Here is a 23,434-nt window from a genome sequence, read left to right on the forward strand (position 1 = left end):
ATCTATTAATATAAGTTATTTTCAAAGATTTGTGGTTGATATTAAACATGCATTTATATTTGCAGATATCGAACATCCTGGTAGGTTCATTGGGCGTCGGACCCAGAATTATATTTTTCTATACAAATGCGAAAGGCACAGCTCAAGTCAGCGATGCCGTAGTTTAGTCCGCATAAAACTGCTAGTCCGCTCTGAAAATAGGAATGAATCGCGTCGCCATAGGAAATTGTATGACTACACCTGCTTACAACAACTTAAGAGCGGACTAGCACTTTTGGCGCGGACTATACAGTAGATATAAACCTGTAGATGAAAATCAACCATAAATATGAATTTGTTTTATGACCCCCTATTAAGTTATATCCAGGAGTGTCATATTTTCATCACGCGTCCTACATTATGAATTTTAAGTTAAAATATATCATATTACTTAGAAGTTAAACTAAGGACAGTAACGTAATGAAAGTAAATTAACATTATTATTATTGTATTTCACATATTTATTATAATACCTCACCCATTTTGTGGAAAGTAAACATTGTCATGTCCAATGTTCAATTATTTCTATAATTAGGTAAATGGTGCACCTAAATGAGAACATTGTTTAATAATGATATAAATATATCACATTGCATTCATACTTTATGGTCCTACAGTATAAAGCATCATATATTTATAGGTACTATTTTAGATAAGGATAAGTTTTTACACAAACACATAAAATCAACATTTTGTAGATGATTCCAAAATTACTTATAAACTTTTACAGGTTTATTTGTGACATTTTGAACTCATTTAAGAGCACCATTACCATACACGTGAAATGAAATCAACATTTTCAAAAAAGAATTCCTATTTACTAATAAACACCAAAGTAGAAATTATGTATCACTAAACACTTCATATATGTTTGCACCGAGAAGTTTTAGTTTATCATTAAGAGTCAACTGTTGGGTTAGTAGATCTGGAATGTTAGTGTTACCCTTGCAAGTGTTTTTGGTGATTAGTTCATTAACAACAGGCAAGAGTTTGACAAAATGCATATCAACCTTATTTACATCAACAAATTGGTTTGCATTCTCGTTCAACTTTAAAGCTCCATTGGTCACGACATGCTCTTCTGATACCTCCAAATGGTTTTTATTTGTCGGCACCCATTTTGAAGCGAAGAGATTTGCGATTTCATCTACAATAGAAGAGAAGCTATGGCTGACGGTAGACATCGCCACGGATGTCACTTCATCGCTCTCCAATACATCCATAGTTTCTTTTACAATTGTGTCAAATTTAGCTTCATTTATCTCAGCATGTCCAACGAGATAGTGTACCATTTTCTTTACTGGGTCTCCATCATTGGTGTCAGTGCATAAAATTGTTTGTATTGACCAAAACATTTGTTCAACTTCCTGTAAAGTGACTTTCTTCTTTAAAGAGACCGGTTCAACCGCTCTCTTCACGGTTTTCTCAATTTGTTTAGCTAGATCCTCTACACCTTGACCAACAAAGTGATGGCACAGAGACAAGTATTTGGCTTGCAGCTCACTGTCTATGAGGGGCTCCTCCTCGTGAACAGAATCCCTGTAGAGATAACCACCAATGATATTAAGTTGTACTCGCAGTGTCACTTGGAGTATAGAGAGAGCATATACAAGTACACAAATCCTCGTAAATATCATAATTTTCATTTGTTCCCATAGAGCAAGCTTGTTATCCGGATTATCTTGGAGCTTTTGAACTATTTCTTCAGTGTTGAGAACACTCAAAATGCTCTCAGATACAATTTTTGATAAAGACAGTATTGTTTGGTTACATGTTCGCTCTGTGCTCTCAAAGTGTTGCTTCTTTCGAGTCATTTCGAAAAATCTTTTCGCTTCCCTCTCTTGCCATTCTCGTAGTTTCTTTTGAGCATAGTTCATAAGCAAGTAGAAAGAGCCGAATATTACCCCAGTAACAATGAATTTTCTTCGATGGCGATTGAGGAAATTCCTTACTCTCTCAAACATCTTGATGATCAGTTAAATATATTACTGGAACTCAAGTGGTGACTCTGAACGGTATTTGGTTGTGTTCATAAGACGCTTAGTAATAAAAGTGGTGGCATCAATAAACCTCTCGACGCAGTTCATGATGCACACTTCAGTCTTTGAGTCCATGCGTGTGGATGGACGGCCCATGCACGTGTCCCAACATGTGTCTGTGAGGCCGTGGACTAGGACCTGAAATTATAGATTTAGAAAAAATTAAAATATATAATTTTATCTCACTATTGCTGTGCACCTGAGAAAAGTATAATTTGAATTAGGAGTGTATACTACAATTTCCTCTAGCGAAATTTAAAGTACGAGAGTATGTTATAGAGTATAATTTGGTAGTTTTTTTAAGTTTTTAGTACATAGGTTACTTGTGAAGATTTATTGCACTTTGTAATGTTTTAATACCAAAGGTGCGGCTTTGAATATTGTTAAAGATTTCTAGTTCTAAATTATGTACATAATACGTGTATTTTCCTTAAACAATGGTTATAGATAGGGCAAAGGTCACCTTAAAATACAGTACCTCATACAATGCTTACGTCTGTAATGTCTGTAAGGTTTTTTAAGACAATTTGAACTAGATTTCGGTCTAAGTACGACTCAAACTGTTGTGCGTTAATATCAGAGGGGTAATTAAAAAAGTATTATCAGTAACCTGAAAACGTTGCTTTTGTGTTTCAGCTAGAATGAAGTCTTCAATTTGTGGGTCCACACCTTCTTTCTCTGTCATAATCAATCTATGATAATGTTTAAAATAAGAAGAAAATAAAGAGAAACTTATTCCGCATTAAGATCTTAATCACCTTATCTGTACTTCAAGATTAAGTCGAATCACTCCATTTGTACACAGCACCACTGAGTGGAACTGTCACCACTCACCTCATGTTATCTGTTCAATTACGTTCTGTTTTGTCATTTATTGTGTCAGAATCACAGAACTCTGTCAACAAATCTCTGTCCATAGATATAGATTTTTACACATACAACCTCTTCAATATTTTTGTAGTTAAAACTCAGAATAATTACTATTTTACTGTTTTGCTATGATGAAATGAATGCCTCAAAAACTGCTCAGTCAGTTATACATAGTCGTACAACTAAAATCAATAAGTTTGTGACTATCACATTTTTTGTCAATTATGTATGTTCAGTTGCATAGTTGTTTCAATTAGTACACTTATGTATTCAAGAAACAAAAACGAAAGTTTGTAAATGTACAAAAATTGTTAAAGGTATTTTACCTTAAGAATTGTTAACGGATGTTTGTTGTCAGTTGGTTGTCAGTCTGGTCGTATGGTTTGTCTATGGATTTAGTGGGTTCTATTTATTTTACTGTATTGATCATCAATATCATTAATTACACCAAGTATGTTTTATGTGCTTTTTGGAATTTATAGTCTCTATTGTCAAATAAATCCCAAATGGAGTCATCCGAAATTGTTAAGTTACACTCTGTGCTCTTGCTCTTGTGCTAGTCTTTGGTCAGGTCACTGTTAATTTCATAACATTGTCATCCGTTAGGAGTATAGGTGTTCTGTGATTGTCATTGTCAAAATGACAACCTCAAAATCTGAAATATAAATTTTGAAAATACAAAGACATGGGTTTAGTAAACATTGTGAATTATTTTTTACGATGATAAATTAACTGTTACTATTGTCACTACAGGCTTGGAATCTTTTTTTACGACTTATTGTGAAACTAAGAAAGTTTGGCGTTTACAATGGCGGGAGAAAGTATTTGGAAATTTATAGATGAAGATGACTTATCAGGATATTCTCTGATTGTTCCTAGCGTTGCTGTTGGAAATGTCGGTCAACTCACCTGCGATTTATTGGTTTCATCTTTACATATGACGAAGATTGCGTCCGTGTACAGCACTGCATTAGTTCCGGTCTTGGGATACGATCCTTACAATCTAAATTCTGATAACCTGTCTACTTCTTGTGAAATTTACAAGTCAGAAACGAAAAAAATTCTAGTGCTACAGTTGAGAGCACCACTTGTTTATAAATACGCCCGAGAGTTTTTGCAAGATGTCGTGAAAACTTTTAAAGACAAGAATGTAACAGATATAATAATTTTGACAAGCAGTTTTGCTCATGAGAAAAGACACATTTTTACTTCACCTTTTAGATTCGTGGCGAATGATTTATGTGTACATAAGGACCGCGCGAAGGCTTTGAAATGGCTAGAACATGATATAACTGAGGGAAGACTACAAATATTTGGTGGTGGATTTGCTTCATTATTATTCGGAATATGTAAAGAGTACACTATGCCATGCTTCATCATTTACAAATATTGTTCAGAAGGAGACAATATTGCTGATGCATATGACATGGTACACCATTTAACTGGAGTGTTACCGGTATTTGATGAAAAGTGTGACCTAATATCACAATTAATTCAGCCAGTGTCTTGGAAATTATTGTTTGGCAAACCACCTCCCCAAGGCATTTACTAAATAAAAAATATATTTATATTTTTAAAATACTTTTTTATTTTTACTAACCACCTCTTAAAATTAATTAAGTGTATATGATAATAGTAAGTGGTTATTAATTTTAAAGCTTATAATATTTTATACACCTCACATACCAAATACCATACCCAAATCTAACATACCAAAATTTAACATAATCAAGTTGTATGAGTATAGTCCGCGTAAAACTGCTAGTCCATTCTGAATATAGAAATAAATCACATTGCGATGGCAAATTGTATGACTACACCTGCTCGCAACAACTTCAGAGCAGACTAGCAGTTTGGCGCAGATTATAATACACTGGTGGATACAAATGAGGGGTTTAGGTTTAGGCTATAGTCCATTGTGCATATTGCTAGACTTCTCACATCTAAGATTCTTCATGATACTTCATTGCAATGTTTTTCGTTACATAGATTACATTTACTTTACTTACATTGTTAGGTAAGTGAAGTGATAATTAATTTCTAATATGCTCATAACTTTGTAAAATCAGGTGTGCTTAGGATTTGAACCTTGGATCCCCAGATTGAGAGTGAATTTTAAGCCACGAATTTTTTTTTCTAGCGGGCTAAAGGGAGGACGGAAGGGGCGGAGCGCCCCGGGTCCCCCGTTATGGGGTTCCCAAACACAGGGAAAATTTTTGGGCTAAGTTTCTTTCCAAGTCGTATTCCTTTCAATACTTTCAGTATTATTAGATACAATATATATTACAAAGTTATTTAACTAAGCCTTATTTTTATATGAAAACATCAATTTAATATCCATTCAGTTTTCAATTTAACAGTATGAGTGCTTATAAAAATCTGTACCATGTTCTTTGTGCGAAACATTACGTTGTTTATAGTGCCATAAAGTAGTTATTGCAGAGAGACGATAACACGCGATTTATAACACTGGCTAGGGATGTAAATTGTAACGATATATCGATATTTCGATAAACTTAATAATATCGAACCAAAATATCGATATTCACTTTGCTATATAACCCATAGTTAATATTTTCATATAAAAAATATTAAAGATATAGAAAGCTTAAAATGTTTTATAAATGATACGGATTAATAGAACATTTATATATGTATAGACATCATACGAGTTAGACACGCTTTGTAGCAAAATAATATCCGTACCTACTAATCTGTAGTGTGTAGTAATACATTCAAAACTATGATAAGTTTGAACGTATTTCATACAGTAGGACTACCATGAGTTTACAAAAGTATTACTCGCTAGCGACTGCGTAAAATAAATGTATGAAAAATTGTACAGCGCCTCTGGTGGTTACTCGTAGAACTAAAATCCGTAGTGACGTAACTCGATACGTAAAAAACCTATCGAAATCAAATCGCTAGCGAATGTCATTATGATCTATTGCCATACAAATTCGGTCCCATGAGTCATTAATTTGACAGACGTTGTCAAGAAATACCGTAACGATAGTAGTTATGTTATTCACTAGCAAAATGACAATAGTTTTCTATTTACCATTTCTATAGTGGCGTTTCTATGCCAACTCATGGTAATGCTACAGAACGCCATGCAATAGGCACGTACCGTGCCCGTATTATACAGAAAAAAATGTCTCATGATAAACATTTTGAAATAATTCTACGCAAATTACTATTTTGCGTAGAAATTTTCGATTTTATCGCTATATTGGTATTTTAGACCTTCGACATAGTATCGATAATTTTACGACCGTCCATCCCTAATACTGGCTCGTGGGTCGGCATATAGCTTTCAGTGTGATAGTTCACAGCCTCGGTGGTAAAATACGCCGTATTTCACGGAGGAAGTAATGATTTCGGTTATCATAAGGGGCTACACGATAATCCAAGTAATAGATTCGCTGTGAGACGTAGTACTTAGAAAGAAAGAAAATGTGCTGAAAGAATTTATGAAAATCGATAGACCTACGCGTCTTTAATATTTTATGTTTCAATAACAATTTATTTATACTAATTCTTTCGTTTTCTGTGTTTGTCTGTATGCATTACCCAAAACTGTCCCACTGCCGGGCACGGGTCTCCTCAGAATGAGAAGGATTAGTCCATAGTCCACCGCCTGGCCAAGTGCGTATGGGTAGACTTCACATACTTTTGAGGTTTTTTTTTCTATAAATCTCTCAGGTATGCAGGTCTCTCACGATGTTTTCCTTCACCGTTTAAGCAAGTGATAATTAATTTATAATACGCACATAACTTTGAAAAATCAGACCGTGTCTGGGATTTGAACCTCTGACCCCTCGATCGAGAGGTCGAGTTTCTTAACCGCTAGGCTATCACTGCTTGTCACTGTATGCATTATCTTCATTAATTTTAATCTTTATTAAAAATACGGTTCAAAATTTTGTAAAATATAAAACCTAGAATGAATTTCTCCTTTTTGTTTGGTTTAGGTATTTACTATCGGTGTTTTTATGAATACAGTAATTATACTCTCAAGTAAGAGGAAGAAAATGAGGTTTAAAAATGATTTTTGAGGTGGGATAGAGTAGGTACGGATGGAACGTACTTCATAGTGAGTGATCCACTCAAGAGCATTGCGGTGGGAACTGCTTACCCAGTGCGATCGCTCCAGAAGGGCTCTCCTCTCTTGCGAAATTAATATTCCACAAGGATAGGTTTTTATCGTTCATATTGAAAGGGTTAGCTGAAGTTCCAAAATATATTATTCCAGTCAATATTTATAAGTGCTAGTTAATATAATTATGCACAAGTAATCAAGCGTGGAAAGTGCAAAAGTCAAAAGGAAAATTTCGTGAAATTCTCGTGTATCGAAAAATTGTTCCGTAGAAGTCTACATTACATACAATAATGCAAATACAGAATTAAAACTACTGACATACATATATATATACTTTATATTATAAAGTAACGGATCATAATATGAGTTGCACGCACTTTAAAAATCAAGTATAGTTCGCGCCAAACTGCTAGCCCGCTCTGAAGTTGTTGCGAGCAGGTGTAGTCATACAATTTGCTATGGCGACGCGCGTCATATCTATATTCAGAGCGGACTAGCAGTTTTACGCGGACTATACATAAATATAACGGCTTGAAAGGTGGCAGAACCAGAACAGTTCGACCGTGCAGGTAGCACTGCCACACCTATAATTTCTGGCGTGAAGCAGTTCTGTGTTACGGTGCACCTCCAACCGATTTCTTAGGAGTGGCAATACTTCACTATATGTTTTAACTAGAATCTCTATTATATGTGGAATTGGTATCAGATGTCAATGGGTGTCAGTGACCACTTACCATCACATAGACTGTGTTTTTGCTACTTCAATGTTAGAAAAAAGTACTTTGAGACCATACCTTTATTTTATGTGCACAACCTATTACAGGCAAACACAACATGCACAACAATTTTTGCTACATACAGAAGTGCGTTGAATGTGAATAATAAGGTGAATAATAAGTATGTTTAGACCATATCTTAATTTTAGTGAAGTCATTAGTGACGTCAGTGTGACCCATTTTTGAGTCTCAACAATAATTATTGTATAAAAAAGATAGGAAATGAATGCCGATGTTTACATTAATATCCATGTGCATGTAAAATAAGTAAAAGCATTTATAATAATTGTGAAGTAAATTATTAATCAGGTATCATGAGTATCTACAATATGCTGCTTATCCATGCATATTAATTTGTTATTAAGCGAATATTGTAATTAATGATGCATAGATCATTTAACATTCAGCACATGAGCACAGATATACGTATATTCCTACAGCCAAGAATCACACGTGGACATATAGAAACGGACCGCTGGTACTATGTAATTGGGGCTTACTTGTACGTGTTTGACTTTGTAAGAGGTAATTCGGGTTGGCTTTTACGGGGTCCGAAATATTATTTATGTAAGCATATATATGTAAACGTATAAGTGATAGCTTAGTGGTTAGAACCTTGGCCTCTCGAAGGTCCGAGGTTTAAATCTCTTGCGACCTTTAGACTTTTCAAAGTTATGTGCGTATTAGAAATTAATTTAAAACTTGCTTACCAAGGAAAACATCCTGAAGAAAACGGCACGACTGAGAATTAAAAACAATATCAAGGACGTGTGCAGTCCAACAATGCGGACTTGGCCAGCGGGATGGACTATGGCCTACACCTGTCATTCAGAGAAGGGACCCGTGCCCAGCAGCGGGACAGTAATGGGTTGATCACGATGTATGTAAGCACGGTAGCTTCAGTACCGCTACATGGCTTTTCAAAACTAGAAAGGTCTTGAAAGGAAACCAACTAATCTATTTAACTGAGAAAATAATATTTTGTATAATAAGAATATGTTTTGCAGAAAACATGGTTCCAGTGATTGGCAGTACTCAGCTATAACATAGCGAATTTTTGTTATGTTTTCCTAAATGCACGTCACTACCATTCTAGGTTTTTCACAAAGCGATTTGGTGAAATATGGGAGCACCGCAATATCTATACGTACAGGGCTAGCGCCGCTGCATCTGTGGACCATCAATATTTGTAGAACTAGTCGCACTAAATCTATCATGTCTATCTGAATTCGAAACGATATGGCGTATTTTTTAAACTAGCTACCTACCACCGTTTTGTGTGGCTTAGTCAGATATTAATTATGTTAACTATAACTTCCCTCATTATAATAGTCGACAAAAACGGACCTTCTTTTTAAATCCCCATTACTTTGCAGTGGTAATAACTACTAGTTTAGTAAGTACTACATGTCGGTGAAGGAAAACATCGTAAGAAAACTTGCGTACCTGAGAAATCTTAAAAAAAATATTTAAAGGTATGTGAAGTCTAAGAGTTCACACTTGGCCAGCGCGGTGGAATATGACCTAATGCTTCTAATTCTGAGAGGAGACTCGTACCCAGCAGTGGGATAGTAATGGGATTGATGATGATTATTTTGATGTCTTGGACATTGCTCTCTTTAGTACAATTTAAATTAGTATTTACTAGTATTTGCCCGCGGCTTCGCCCGCGTTTAAAAGAAAATAATATAACGTACTAACATACATAAAACTGAAAATTCGTACCTTCAACTTTGCTAAATATCATCACTTGATCAAATGCATAGTTTACGATTCAATCCTTATTAATATCGATTAAAATAATCGATGTTTTGGGTCCAAAAGATCGATTCTCCGATTAATCAATCTTAGATCGCCATCCCTAGTTCCCGTGGGATTTCCGGGATAAAAACCATCCTATATCCTTTCTCGGGTCTCAGACTATCTTTGTACAAAATTTCATTAAAATCTGTTCAGTTGTTTGGGCGTGAAGAAGAGACAACCAGACAGACAGACAGACAGAGTTACTTTCGGATTTATTAGTAAGTAATATTAGTAAGGATTAATAAAGTTTATTCTAGGCAAAATAATTCGTAAGATTAGTTGTTTTACTTATAAAACTTTCTTCCAACGCGACGCTTATGGTAACTCTACATCGGGTAAGTTTTGGTGCGGTGCCAGTTAGAAGTGTTATGTTCTCGTGGCATAATTTATTGGGCGAATATATTTTGAATCTTGTTACCTATCCGCAGTATAAGTGTGCCAACTGGTAAGATTATTATTAATAACTTAATAATATTCATGTTTAAGGTATTATGTATAAAATTTTGTTTTATTACGTAGGAGTAGTAAACGAGAATGCAGTTCTCCTGGTGGTAAATGGCTAATCCGCAAATATCTGTAATCAACCCCAGATAAGATTTGTTTCCTATGTAAGTTGGAATGCCTCGAAAAAGGATGTCTCCCTTACCACGCCCTTCAAAGGAGAATACAGCAGCATTGAACACTGCGGTTTTTAGGCAGGAATAGTTGTAGCGGTGGTGCCGCCGGAGTCGAACCATAGAGAGTTCTACCATCTTCAATATATTTTGTGAATAGTGATAAAGCTTTTTGTACTTTCTTGAAAGGATTTAGATAGATAAGATTATCTTTCAAATACGACTAGTTAATGCTAGATCTAAGTCGACTACTATATGTAGGTATTATTCAAAGAAGCTTATTTTGGTTCTTATGATGTTTTTTTTTTATTTTATTTCTACTTGATCAAAAGACTTTGAAGTGAAAGACCGTTTAAAATAAATTAAATTTCATTTCTTTTTAGAAGATACATTGAATTGAAATCATTAGTTATTAATTCTTAGTGTCACACTTGGCACATGAGCAGTAAACGAAACCTTTATTGCATTGTTTTGCCAATTTGCAAATTGCCTTGCTCAGATTGCACTTACTGTAAAAAGCTACAACTACAAAAAAGCTGTTAAAAGTATCCAATTTTATACGTAAAATTGTTACGTTATATACAAGAATACAATTTAAATTTCCATTTAATTTACTTCACGTAAAGTAGGTAGACGAGTTGTCGTACGGGCCGGAGTCTGGTAATTGCATTGGGGCAGATCTGCCGTGCGCCACGCCTGATTAAACTGCTTTCCCTCTGATTACAGTTGTATTACGTATTAACTTACCAACCATCCCGCTATATGTGCATTAAATTAACCTTTTTACACAGCTCCAGTAGAAATCTACATTTTCGTAGTGTTGGGATTAATAAATGAATAAAAATACTGTAGGATAAAATATTTAATTACTTTCAGTTAAGAGTTAGTTATGTATTTCAAATTTAAGCACTGCTTCGATAAAAGTCAATCTGAATCCAGAAATATCGAAGTAGTTATCTTTTTAGAAAAAAATGCCCAAATGGTCAAAACAATGGATTCGCACACGAATGGTCCTATTTCCGTTAGAAGTAGATCTCGCAAAAGCAATGAAAATCGCAGATAAAATACAACGATATAATTTTTCCACAGTATTGCGTGAAATGTTCAAAATTACCGATTATCGTTATTGTAGATCTTCGATATAAGTATCAATATTCGTACACCTATAATTGCAAACGCTTATATTAGCCATATAATTTGCAACCTAATAAGGAGAAGCGATATTAACGTTCGACGGAAAGTTAGACCCTGGAGTTTGGAGAAGACTTTGAAGCTAGTTACAGAGGTTCATAGGATACAGTGCAAACTTAATATTGGGTCCATTCAAAGTTTACCGCTTACCAGTTCGTCATTAATTCATTACTGTCTCACTACTGAGCACGGGTCTTCATTTAGATTTTTTTATAATATACGAGTAGTAGTACCAGACGATCATGCAGTGCATCTGATGGTAAGTGGCTACTGCCGCTCATGGACATCCGTAATCAACCCCTGATAGGATTAGATATTCGTACCTGATGTCGGCTACAGATGCGCCGCTACCCCTGAGGACTAAGCTGGAACGCCTCGGATAAGTATGGCACCCTTCAAATCAGAAGCTCTGGTAGGGCTATTATTATTAGAAAGTAGTACCCGAATTGGTCGTTCTACAGTGTTTTACCTATAGCGTATTGATATAATGTTTTATTGTCAATAAAAGAGAAGACAGATTCTCGAACGCCGTAATCGTTCGCAGGTGAGCGAGCCCGCTCGTCGGGATAAGTTTTAATTGGACCGGTGCAATAGGTTCGAGTTTCGCGAAAATACCAACTAAAATGTTTTCAGCGTTTTGTATATGTGACACCTTTTCATTCATTATACGTTAAAATTTAACAGTGAATTTTAATTACAACTAGTGCTCTGTTACAAGTTTGTTGAAACGTATTTTATTTTTTAATTTGTTAAAATATTTGAGTAGGAACCGAGCTTGCAGTTCACGATGGTACGTAGTCATGGCCGCATATGGACATTTATATCTAACCATATAAAAAAGGAGTTACATCTGAACCACTCCTGAGGACTAAGGTGGTCGCTTAACAAACTGCTGCTTCCCGCTCGAAATAGGTGTGGTGATGGTACCTTCTTGATCAACCATATGGTCCTACCACGTTTCAAATCTAAATAAGATTGGAGCTCAACCTTTACTTGGTCACATATGCATTCGTGTCTCGAATCATCATCAACCCATTACTGTCTCACTGCTGGGCACGGGTCTCCTCTCAGAATGAGAAGGATTAGGCCATAGTCCACCGCGCTGGCCAAGTGCGTATTGGTAAACTTCACATACCTTTGAAAACATGTTTTTTCAGGTATGAAGGTTTCCCCACGATGTTTTCCTTCACCGTTTAAGCAAGTGATAATTAATTTGTAATACGCACATAAATTTTAAATCAGAGGGGCGTGCCTGGGAATTGAACCTACGACCCCTCGATCAAAAGGCCGAGTTTCTTAACCGCTAGGCTATCACTGCTCTAGCTTATCTATATACTGTTGATGAATAAAGGGTACGGGCGATACCTCGGCTTTCGAACTACGAAAGGTATACAATATTTCATACGAATGGATATCAATTTAGCTCATGACAAAAGACAACCGCGCTAATTAATGTCATTATCTAATATCTGTGCAAATGAGTTATGTGTGAGGTATGGCGGGCATTTGGATACGGAAATTGCCAATTAATGCGTCCGCCTGACCCCACCCTCCCCAATGATATCTCCGGATACCTTTCGCTCAAGATTTATTTCTGTCTCCCTTGAATATATTATTCTTATTTGTTTGCTAATAATTACTTTTTACGAATTTTACCCGCAATGCGGAATTTTATCATTTTGTAATTCTAAATAGTGATATATGTGGATAGCAGATAATACTTTATAAACGTATGGACATATGATATCATAAAGCAGAATAAAAGCGAATTACTGCAATATTAAATTTAATTTTTATTTGTACCATAAGGATTGGTTAGTTGCTGTGTCGCTTACACAATATAGTCGTCTGTATTAAAAGTTACCGCCGCCTTTTTTAGTATTAAAAGCAGCAAACAGTTTACACTGCAAATTTGTCCAACCTGAGTCGAAATTTTGTAATTAATCATTATATACCTCATGAAATAAAATACCAATACTAATAAATATATATATGAATCAATTGAAGTCCGCGAATCGTAATGCCTGTTAACATTTTAAAGTAATGCCCGAAAAACTAATTGAATAAACGAAGTTACGGAGAACTTCATTAGCAAGAATACATTGTATATACAATGGATTAGAACAAGTCCTTTGTTTTGTATTAAGCGCTTACATTTGTGCCTGTAATAGCAAAGATACTTAGATAAGGATCGTGTCAAACGGTTTCACCGTTTGGGAATTTTTGAGAGCGGCCGGAATACAGTTGCCAGGGGTTCCCGCTCGCTTCTCGGGCTACGGCAGTTGCCTACGGCTCGTAGCGGCGGCCGCTACGCACGCGTAGTACTACGTAGCTGGCTAGACTTTGTAAAGCACGTGCTAAGGTGCAAGGACTATGAAAGAGATAGATATTATGTGACAAGTGAACAGTTTAAATTTTAACATATTTATCGACTTGTACCGTTGATGTTTTAGTAACTGAGTGGTTGAATTATCTAATTACAAAAAGAAGTGAATACTTGTTACTTTTTGTCTTTGTTTGAACAAAAAATCAAAGAGTATTTAGTATATCGTAAAATTGGTTACATTTGTTTTCAAGTGATTAATGTATCTAAAACCGGACGGGATCGACCTTTTATTATAGAATAACCGATTAACATCTCCTTATTTCTTAGAAATCTCTTTTAATTATTTAAATTAAACTAGATTTTACACATGGTTCCAAAATAATTATTTATATTATTATTATTATCTTATATTATTTATATTATTATTTACATATTTTATCACACAGGGCACTTTTCCAATCCCATTAACCAACCACTTTAGCAACCGCGTAAAGTTGTGCATACACTGCGAATTGGATGGATTTTTTGTGAATCACGCAAGTAGATTTACCTATTAGTTAGAAGCAAGTAACAGCAAACAAGTCTGTCAAATAAATACTAAAAGACCCATATGTTTGCACTTCGAGCTTATATTTAAATATATTATATATTTATTCCGATAACATCAAAAGTAATTGTTGCTCACTCACTTTTAGTAATTTGATATTAAAGTGGTTTTGGTGTTATAAATAATTAAATTAATTGAAATATCCACTCCAGCCCATTTATATAGTATTGTCTTGCACAAGGTATTAAATATTTAAAAATATATTTATTTGAAAGAAAAAAATATTATGAGAAAATAAATTAATAACATAATGATGCGATAATCACATATTGAAAGTACGTTATTGGTTGATGTAGTAAAAGTAATGCATGTTCAATTATTTATCTCATTAATAAACCCAACAGACCCAGTTATCGTTTACAGATACACTGTAATCTCCCATTAAATACTCTTAAGTCCACCTTCAATCCATTAGGAATTCAATCAACTGATCAAACATATGCATTGTTACATTACGCTTGATATTGGTAAACGTCTTTAGTATGAGTATATGCTATATACCTATCTACATTAATACAGTGTAAAATTGAATATAGTACTGATATCCTATCGAATGTATACTATATTGGTACATTGTATATAGAAACAACTTCCAAGGAATGGTTATTTCGAATGAGTTATTTCGAAGTACGATTTTATTATTATACATACTTATACATTACTTTTAGAATTCAAAATTTCTTGTCTAAACTACTAAAATTACTAAAATTCTTGTTTAAACTTACACTGTGCTGCTGTTAGTATGAATTTTGAGGTAGATCATAAAAAGCTGTATTTTCAACTGTAATATAATATTATAGAATACTATATTCGATATTATACAGCTAGTTTAATATATCGGAAAGATATATAGTCCAAAATGCAAAGTAAAACAAGTTATAAAAATCGGCCAAATGTAAGTCGGATTCGTATTAAGAAAACCACATTAAAACACATTTTTAATTAAAATGATAACATAAAAATGTGTAATGGTAACATACCTCCAACGCGCGAGTTCGACTGGCATTCGATCGTTTTCTAATCCATTATTCATTTTTAAGATTTTAGGAATACTCTTGTATAACCATTACAAGTTAAAAGAACTAAAAATAAACACAATTTATAGCCAATACCCACAAAGTAATTGAAGCATGAAGATGGTTTCCGCAATATGGTTTCTGAGCGCCTTAGCGTGTCTCATCGCTGATGTGAGGACGGGGCCTTCACAGCAAAAAGGTAATATCTTCATATTAGAATTCTTATATAGATTTTTTTGCAAATTGACTTGTTTTCGTTGATCGTCGTTGATTTTTGACATGATCATCGTTTTTTATATGGTTGGAGTAGTAAACGAACTTGAAGTCCTGTAATCACTTACCAGATGGTAAGTTCGATATAGAATACGTTTTGCCTGAAACCATCACAGATGTGTCGTCCCTGTTGAGGGAGGACTAAGTTGGTCACCTCTTATGCAACTCAGCCGGCATCCACACTCTTTCAGCGAAACGTGGAACTCCTTCATACTTGAAATAGATTTGGCAGTGGTATCTACACGTTCAAACTAGTCCTTCGGTCGTCATATCCGAAAATCCATTGCTGTTCCATTCCTGATCCCAAACATTCTCTTAAAAAAATAGCCAAAGCCAACTGCATTTCGGTAGACCCAGATTATTTTTATAAATTTATGAGGACTTTGTGTAAATATGTCCTTATTATATTTGCCATAGATAACAGCAATACCACAGAAATAACAAATCACAAATGTAAAAAAAAAAAAATGCAAAAGACATAGATATATGGCCTGATGTAATTTGATGAAATGTACGTTTGAATTGCCTAGCAATATCAATTTGGACTAACTAAGGCGCCAATGTTAAAGTGCAGTTGACACGGTTTTAGAGCTTTGAATATAACTCGGTAGGTCTTTTAATTACATGGTAGTGCTCCAACATAATTTGATAACCGACTCTGAATACCGTAGCAGCATTGGATTGGATATATTTCGGTGAATTTGAATTTTTCCTAGTGAACTAACGTTAGTATGGCGAGTGAAAACTTTTTCGATTATTACGCTCACATGATTACATGTTATAGTTTTCTATTACTTTAATGAAGTTAAAAGTCTTAGTGTAATTTCGATTAAAATATAATCATAAATATAATCATAAATAAGTACAAGTTGGTACTTGTGGTTTGGAAGGTGGTAGTACCTTCCGTGGTTCGCCTTATGAGGCAATATTGCACATCTATTTCTAACGAGTCATAATAGTGTTTGAATGGTGTGCTAAGAGATACGAGGCGTTTCAGCTTAGTCCCCAAAGGAAGCAACGCAAATGCAGCCATCCGCAAGACTAATCTTACTCTGGTTTTATTACATATGTCCATGGGCGGCAATTTATATTGGTAAATTGACTTTTTAAAGGAAATGTAGTATATCGTGTTGTTTTTAATAATTATTATTTTATTTAAAAATAAATTGTAATTTATTTATAAATAAAGTGTACATAATACCTGTATAGACATAACTGACTGATAATTTGCATTCCGACGAGGCAGGATAAGAGAACTGTATTATTTTAAGAACTTTTGTTAACCTTTTTTTAGCAAATATCTATCTATAAATATGAATATTCACATAACATAAAACAAACTGTTTCTAACAATATTTTTAAAAAGGATAGCGACTAGAGATAAACGAGTTTACCGATCAAAAGCTTGCTACGAACCCTTTGATTTGGAATAATCAATGACCTAGATCGAGCATTGAAATCGTTTCAATAGGATTTATACATACATTCAAAATACTCCTTTCAACATACACTGCTATTGTCGCTCAGAAAACATTCATATTGGATGGTCTATTCTTCATTCAATAAAAGAGAGAGCCCGTCTGTCGTGTAGTTTTGACAAAGCGAAGGTAAAGTTCAAATCTTCCATAAATTTCAACTAATCCGAAAACAACCAAAAAAATCACACAGAGTGAAAAGTAATGCAGTCAGGATGAAGAATCATTGTATGTATTTGTATTTCGAGACACTCAAGAAAATAAAATTATTTCTCAGCACAATATTATATGTAATATAACTTGATTATTTTATAAGCTCTATTAACATAACATATAAATAAATTAGTTTGATCAATAGAGACGAAGCCATATTTATACAAATTAGGTTTATACATACATCTATGTCTATCCCACTAACCCCAACGAATATCAAACATACTCGTACATATGTTACAGTCAAAGTGATCAAATAGCTATTATATATAACGGGTGGTTATTATGTACAATAACTAATTTGACCAGACAATGTGATAAATTAATCACTTTATCCGGCTGTTATATATGTATAATAGCAGGTTATAGTTAGTCAAAGCAATAAATAAGTTATTGTAAAAGCCCGAAATACGGTAAATCTTAAGATTAACTAACATTATTAATGATGAATTATGTTGTATCAACGTCATCTTGGTTGTTGTATCAAATTATCGTGAATCATGTCTATTATTCGATTTGTGTATCATTATAAAATTACAAAAAATATAATTATGCTTAAGGAAGTTCAAATAGAAATTTCTAATATTTACCTATACTTGTTTTATTACTTTATCCAAGTCTTTAAAGATATTGTATATAATGACTGGTTAATGTAATTAATTCCGTGTTAATTATCACTTTGACCAAATTGAGTAGATATTATACATAATGGCTAGATATTATGTATAATATCCCCATTTATCACTTTGGCTGTAACACATACATTCATACGTTCGAAAAACATTATTTTCTGCTCTCAGGTAAAAATGTAGGTACATAATGATGCACCCAATGGAATACATCACTATAAAATAAAAAGTAGAAGCTTTCTATACACTCACTGGTCACATACAATACATCTTGTCTTTTCTTTGTAGCTTACATTTACTAAGAATATGTCATACTTATAGTAGAAGATCAAAGCAATTGCTTCACAAAGAAAATGTGGGGATTTAAACGAACCCACAGTACTTTAGTGCTCGTATGAAATGTCTACACTAATATTATAAAGAGGAAAACTTTGTTTGTTTGTTTGATTGTAATGAATAGGCTCAAAACTACTGGACCGAATTTAAAAATCCTTTCACCATCCGAAAGCTACGAGTACATTATCCACTAGTAACATAGGGTATATTTTATATGAAGTATATTTGATAAATAGATTTTGAGGCGGTACAAAGTTTGCCGGGTCAGCTAGTTTGTAATAAAATGAATGGAGAGGTTATTTAATAGAAATAAGAACGCACATATTATTTGATATCTACACAAGGTGAATTTTTCAAGCGTGCATAGTATCCGAATCCATAATAAAAAAAACAAACAATGAACTGTTCAATTTGTCTTTCATAAATGAATATAATTATAACAAAATTATACGTAAAGTATATTGGGGTGTCTATTTAGATTAGTTCGTCATTTTGGTTAGTGACGTGTCGTCTAATGAAGAATAGCCCTATAGCATATAACTATACCATATACGTAGTTTAGTGAAGCAGTGGTAACTTAGTGGTTAAGAAATTCGTCTTCTTGATCGAAGCGTCCGGGTTCAATTCCAGGCACCTCTGATTTTTCAAAGTTATGTACGTATTAGAAATTAGTGATCACTTGCTTAAACGGCGAAGGAAAACATCGTGAGGAAACCTGCATACCTGAGAAATCTTATAAAAATATATTCTCCCAATTCGCACTTGGCCAGCGCGGTGGACTATGGCCTAATCCTTCTCATTCTGAAAGGAGACCCTTGTTCAGCAGTGGAACAGTAATGGGTTGATGGTGCAGTTCAGTGAGAAATCTGCGAAGCGTCCTGCAATGCTCGAATGTTTGCCCGGAAGCGCACTTCGAAACTTCCCGTCAATAATGGACTAGACGTAGAGATCGCCTTCACTGTTATTACCCTATGACAAATACTCCTATTTACAGAATAGTTCTGGAATAGTGGGAATTAATTTACTTGTACTAGAATACTAAAGTTTCTTTTAGGTATAAATAAATATCTAAGTTTATTTAATTTTTTTGCTTAAAACAATCTTATATGACATAGAGATGTGTCTCAAAATTGTCAATAGCAGATATTTTCAATCTATCAATCAAGTATAGATTTGACGTAATCCACAATTACTTACTGCATAATTGGCTCCCCATGATGACGTGAAATTTGTTATTGTGCAATTACGAGACAAAAAGTACCTATAGATGGCGGGACAAATGAGAAAATTATCAACGCATATTTCTATAAAATTATCAATTATTACATTTTTTTACATATTAATTTTGAGTACGTGATTGTTAGGCTTACATATAGAAACTTCAATGTTTTGATACTACATTGAAGTTAATTGGGTAAGGCTTTACGCTTTTGTTCCGATTGGCCGAACGCGTCCCAAAAGTTTCATTGTTATGAGGGTTATAGTCATTCATTCGCTTCTATTTAAGTCTTATACTTGAACTTTATTTTCCTTGACCTTCCTTATGCTTGAGTTCATCCATTTTCGAAACTCGAAAACTACTAGAAGTACCCATATGTATATACGTTAGATAAAATTTTCAATTTTAGGTTAGACTCAGGCGGTTCCAGTGCCATCTATCGCTACCTGATAGAAGCAATGTTCTGCTTTGAAAGGTGTTGTAAGGAAGAGGCTCTAAAACTAAGGCATTCCAATTTAGTCCTCAGGGTAGAGACGGATCTGTCGCAGACTACATATAATCCAATTTTCTATTGTTGATTAGAGATGTCTATGTGTGGTAGTGGTCATTTACAGGTAGAATACATGCTCGTTTAATACTTCTAATTTGTAAAACAATATAAAAAAAGGTTTGGGTGTACAAGCTTCCTGTATTCTATTTGTTGTCACTATCAAAATATTATTTTCTCATTTAACAATCCCATTGTTAACACGAAAAACAAAATACATTTATTAATACCTTCGTGCGGTGTGTGAACTCCACATTCACGGTATTGTGGCGACAATGCAATCCAGTTATTAATTCGGAGAGGTTTTGTTCTCAAAACGAAGCAATCACTCGAATGGATATTGTCCCCGTAACATGACACCGCTCGAAAACTGTTCACAAATTTGTTTTACCTATCTGCCGACAGAAATAAATTACTTTTCAAGCCTTACTTTGTTATTTAATTAAAATATAACTGTGATAAAAGGCCACTATACAAATTACATACAGAAGTAATGATCGGAGGTTTGGTTTCGGCCTTTCATGATAGTGATCCTGGTTCGGAACCTAGGCACGTTTATTAAAGCTCAAACCGTCCAGCAAGCGACCCCGGGAAGGACAGCGGTTTGTGTGGTCGCATATCGCTGTAATCACCAGGGGATGTGAGAGGAGCGCAAATTGCTCCCCCCAGGGTAGAGCCCGATAGAAAGGCATCGCGTTAGGAGGACTCCGGTTGTGTTCCGTTGGAGATCCCGGAGTTCTCCACCAAACGCTGAGGACCAACGCCACCGGGGGGGTTTTAGTGCGGTAAAAATCCCACACAACCCGGCGTCACTCCCATGGCATCGGGTACCTTTTGAAGGTTTCCCCCTCGTCAATAAAAACAAATGGCACGTTTATTAAAGAGATATCTCCAGGCTAGATTAAAAACACTTATGTCAACATCAAAGACTTGCTTAAAAGTCGCTAAGTCGCCAGTCGCTTAAAATTGTTCTACGATGCCACATCTCCTTCCTAACTTTCTACTTCTACTTAACTAGAGATTCAGGCTTCTTCTTTTGTCCAGGTATTTCTCATACTTTCCGGGACTAGAATAGGGCTACGGTATCCCCTGCCTACCTATCCCTACCGTCCAGCAAGCGACCCCGGGAAGGACGGTGGTATGTGTGGTCGCATACCGTCGTAAACACTACATGGTGTGGGAGGAGCGAAAACTGCTCCCCCAGGGTAGAGGCCGTTGGGCATTGCGCTTGGAGGGCTCCGGTTGTGTTCCGTTGGAGATCCCGGAGTTCTCCAACAAGCGTTGAGGACGGCCACCGGGGGGGTTTTAGTGCGGTAAAAATCCCACATAACCCAGCGTCGCTCCCACGTCGTCGGGTACCTTTTGAAGGTTTCCCCCTCGAGAAGAACAATAAAAGGTATTTCTCATACTAACATGTTTCAAGTAGTAAAAATATTATTTATATGTGCAGATGTGGAAAGTCAACGCTGTTACCAATGTCCACACGCCAACAATGCAACAGACTGCGAACATCTTGAGGACCTGGTGCAAGTCACGTGTAGCACTGAGCTTCCTCATTGTGCCACAATTGCAGTATCACCTGGTAAGTTTTATTAGTTTTATGGATTTTTGTCTTAATCAAATTATTTCTAGTTACCTGGCAATGTTTCAAATAGGACAGATTCTCAAATCGACCGCCAAAGGTCTTAGTAGTGTCAGCCACTGGACTGTAGCGACAATAAGCAGTCATTTTCGCCCAACAGCTGTAAACAGTGCTATTCTAATTTGATACAGCAAAGCAAACATACTTTGTTCTACAGAAGTATCGGGCATTTATCAGTGACACGGTTTTGGTAGAATTTATTATTTATTTATTTTGCTGATTTAATATTTTTCTGGAGTATTTTTTTTTTGGAATACGGAAATAAAATATTAACAAAAATATTGAATACATATACAAGCTGCAGTATAGGCCTACATATAGAGTTCCATTGCCTTATTACCTATTTACCTAATTAAACAAGTATGTACTTATTTGGTCCATGTGAGGTCAAAGGATCTAATTTCTGCTGATGTTCAAAAACTTCTGTTAGATAGATAAAATGATTATAGCTTTATGTTACAAATACGTAATCTGCGTTATCTGTTCGAGATTTATTATCCAACAATACATTTTGAAACTGTGCACTTAAGTTGGATTAATGGCTACAAGGGCCCCTGAGAACCTTTTCGTATAAGACGTTAAAATGAGTGCCAATAAACTTGGGCCGATTGTACTGGAAGCGAGAAAAATAAAGGGTTCCAGAAAAATAGTCGGGAAGTAAATCTCTACCGAGATTGTACAAGTGCCACAGACAGATATAGATTGGCGGTTACATTTTAAAGATATGAAAGGTTTTATCGTTTTCTTATTTTTAAAAGAAAAAGTTTTATAATTAATCTCAGTGATAGGAATCTCTTGGTTCGATTTAAGCGACATTACAGCCGACTATTCCTGTCTTAAAGCAGCAGTATTTACGCTATTGCGATCTGTTAATTATGATAAGGCATTCAAATTTAGTCATTAGCATTATGAAACGCGAAAATATGTGTCATACGTTTAAGATAGGACTTATTTACATATGCCACATTGGATATTTAAAATGGTGCGCTTTTGAGATTTCAGACGGTAATTACTTTTCTTATCCCCACAGATTACAAATCGTTGCTGACCTGCGCAGCTGCTACCCAAACTCCTTGCACATTAACACGCAAAGCGAAAGATAAATACGAAATGACCTGCACATGCGCCGGCCATCTATGCAATGCTCCTTTCACCCCGGAGTTACGGAATGAGCTACTCAATTTTTCATACACGAATTTGCCGGACAACAGGACAACTGGACTGACAGAAGTGTTTATAAATTCAACTGCATTTGCCGACACATCGGCAACTAATCTATATGAAACGATTACACAGAGAATAGTAACAGGGGTGAACACAATAACTCCAGTGCAGCCTGTAACAAGTACAATGGAACCGAATTTCGATAACGCAAACGCTCCTAGGGCGGAAGCGCTCAAACATGAAGCCACAGTGCCGCCAGATGACGACGAAGATGAGAACGAAGGAAGTGGCTCGTTTGAAGATGTAAAGCCACAGATCCCAGCTGCGCCCGCCGCACCGAGCTCATTTCTGCCGGCGAATGAAAATAAGGCAATTCCTGTGCATGTAAATTTACTTGCCGCGATACCTTTTATATCTTTGTACATTGTGGCGTAGAAAACTTGTATTTATAGTCTGACAAACTTTCTGTGTGTGTTCCAGAGCTGTCACGCTCAATCTTAATGTTGTTGGGTCGTTAAAAGTAATTAAGATTTTTTTGAATATTATCATGCCC

General features: G+C 35.2%; 2 protein-coding genes across 5 annotated transcripts; one reads left to right on the top strand and one right to left on the bottom strand.

The window, feature by feature from the left end:
* Nucleotides 1-470: 470 nt before the first annotated feature.
* On the bottom strand, nucleotides 471-2,946 carry Pex3 (peroxisomal biogenesis factor 3). Of its 2 annotated transcripts, none has more exons than XM_073077335.1 (2): nucleotides 2,837-2,946; nucleotides 471-2,216 (listed from the first exon to the last, which is right to left on the bottom strand). In XM_073077335.1, exon 2 carries the CDS (start codon nucleotides 2,001-2,003, stop codon nucleotides 882-884), a length of 1,122 nt encoding a protein of 373 aa, XP_072933436.1. In that variant the 5' UTR covers nucleotides 2,004-2,216; nucleotides 2,837-2,946; the 3' UTR covers nucleotides 471-881. The 2 variants fall into 2 exon arrangements, with proteins under 2 accessions (XP_072933436.1, XP_072933437.1); XM_073077336.1 differs by having other exon boundaries at nucleotides 1,890-2,216; nucleotides 2,689-2,900.
* A 632-nt stretch (nucleotides 2,947-3,578) lies between these two features.
* Nucleotides 3,579-23,405, top strand: LOC140745468 (uncharacterized). 3 transcript variants are annotated; one of them, XM_073077339.1, is made up of 4 exons: nucleotides 3,579-4,304; nucleotides 15,497-15,582; nucleotides 21,526-21,657; nucleotides 22,748-23,399. In XM_073077339.1, the coding sequence occupies exons 1-4, from the start codon at nucleotides 3,757-3,759 to the stop codon at nucleotides 23,314-23,316; spliced, it is 1,335 nt and encodes a 444-aa protein (XP_072933440.1). In that variant the 5' UTR covers nucleotides 3,579-3,756; the 3' UTR covers nucleotides 23,317-23,399. The 3 variants fall into 3 exon arrangements, with proteins under 3 accessions (XP_072933440.1, XP_072933438.1, XP_072933439.1); XM_073077337.1 differs by lacking the exon at nucleotides 3,579-4,304 and adding an exon at nucleotides 13,731-13,923 and having other exon boundaries at nucleotides 15,408-15,582; nucleotides 22,748-23,405; XM_073077338.1 differs by lacking the exon at nucleotides 3,579-4,304 and adding an exon at nucleotides 13,731-13,923 and having other exon boundaries at nucleotides 15,473-15,582; nucleotides 22,748-23,405.
* The last annotated feature ends 29 nt before the right edge of the window (nucleotides 23,406-23,434 follow it).

This window comes from Epargyreus clarus, unplaced genomic scaffold (genome assembly GCF_041222505.1).
Source record: "Epargyreus clarus isolate Ecla_fem2 unplaced genomic scaffold, WU_Ecla_fem_2.2 ptg000010l, whole genome shotgun sequence".
Lineage (NCBI taxonomy): Eukaryota > Metazoa > Arthropoda > Insecta > Lepidoptera > Hesperiidae > Epargyreus > Epargyreus clarus.

What these genes read in the sequence shown, in the direction of transcription:
- LOC140745468 (XM_073077339.1), top strand. Translation starts at nt 3,757, where the DNA reads ATGGCGGGAGAAAGTATTTGGAAATTTATAGATGAAGATGACTTATCA. An exon ending in GGGGCCTTCACAGCAAAAAG is followed by an intron (nt 15,583 to 21,525) that starts GTAATATCTTCA and finishes TTATATGTGCAG; the next exon opens with ATGTGGAAAGTCAACGCTGT. An exon ending in CACAATTGCAGTATCACCTG is followed by an intron (nt 21,658 to 22,747) that starts GTAAGTTTTATT and finishes TTATCCCCACAG; the next exon opens with ATTACAAATCGTTGCTGACC.
- Pex3 (XM_073077335.1), bottom strand. Translation starts at nt 2,003, where the DNA reads ATGTTTGAGAGAGTAAGGAATTTCCTCAATCGCCATCGAAGAAAATTC.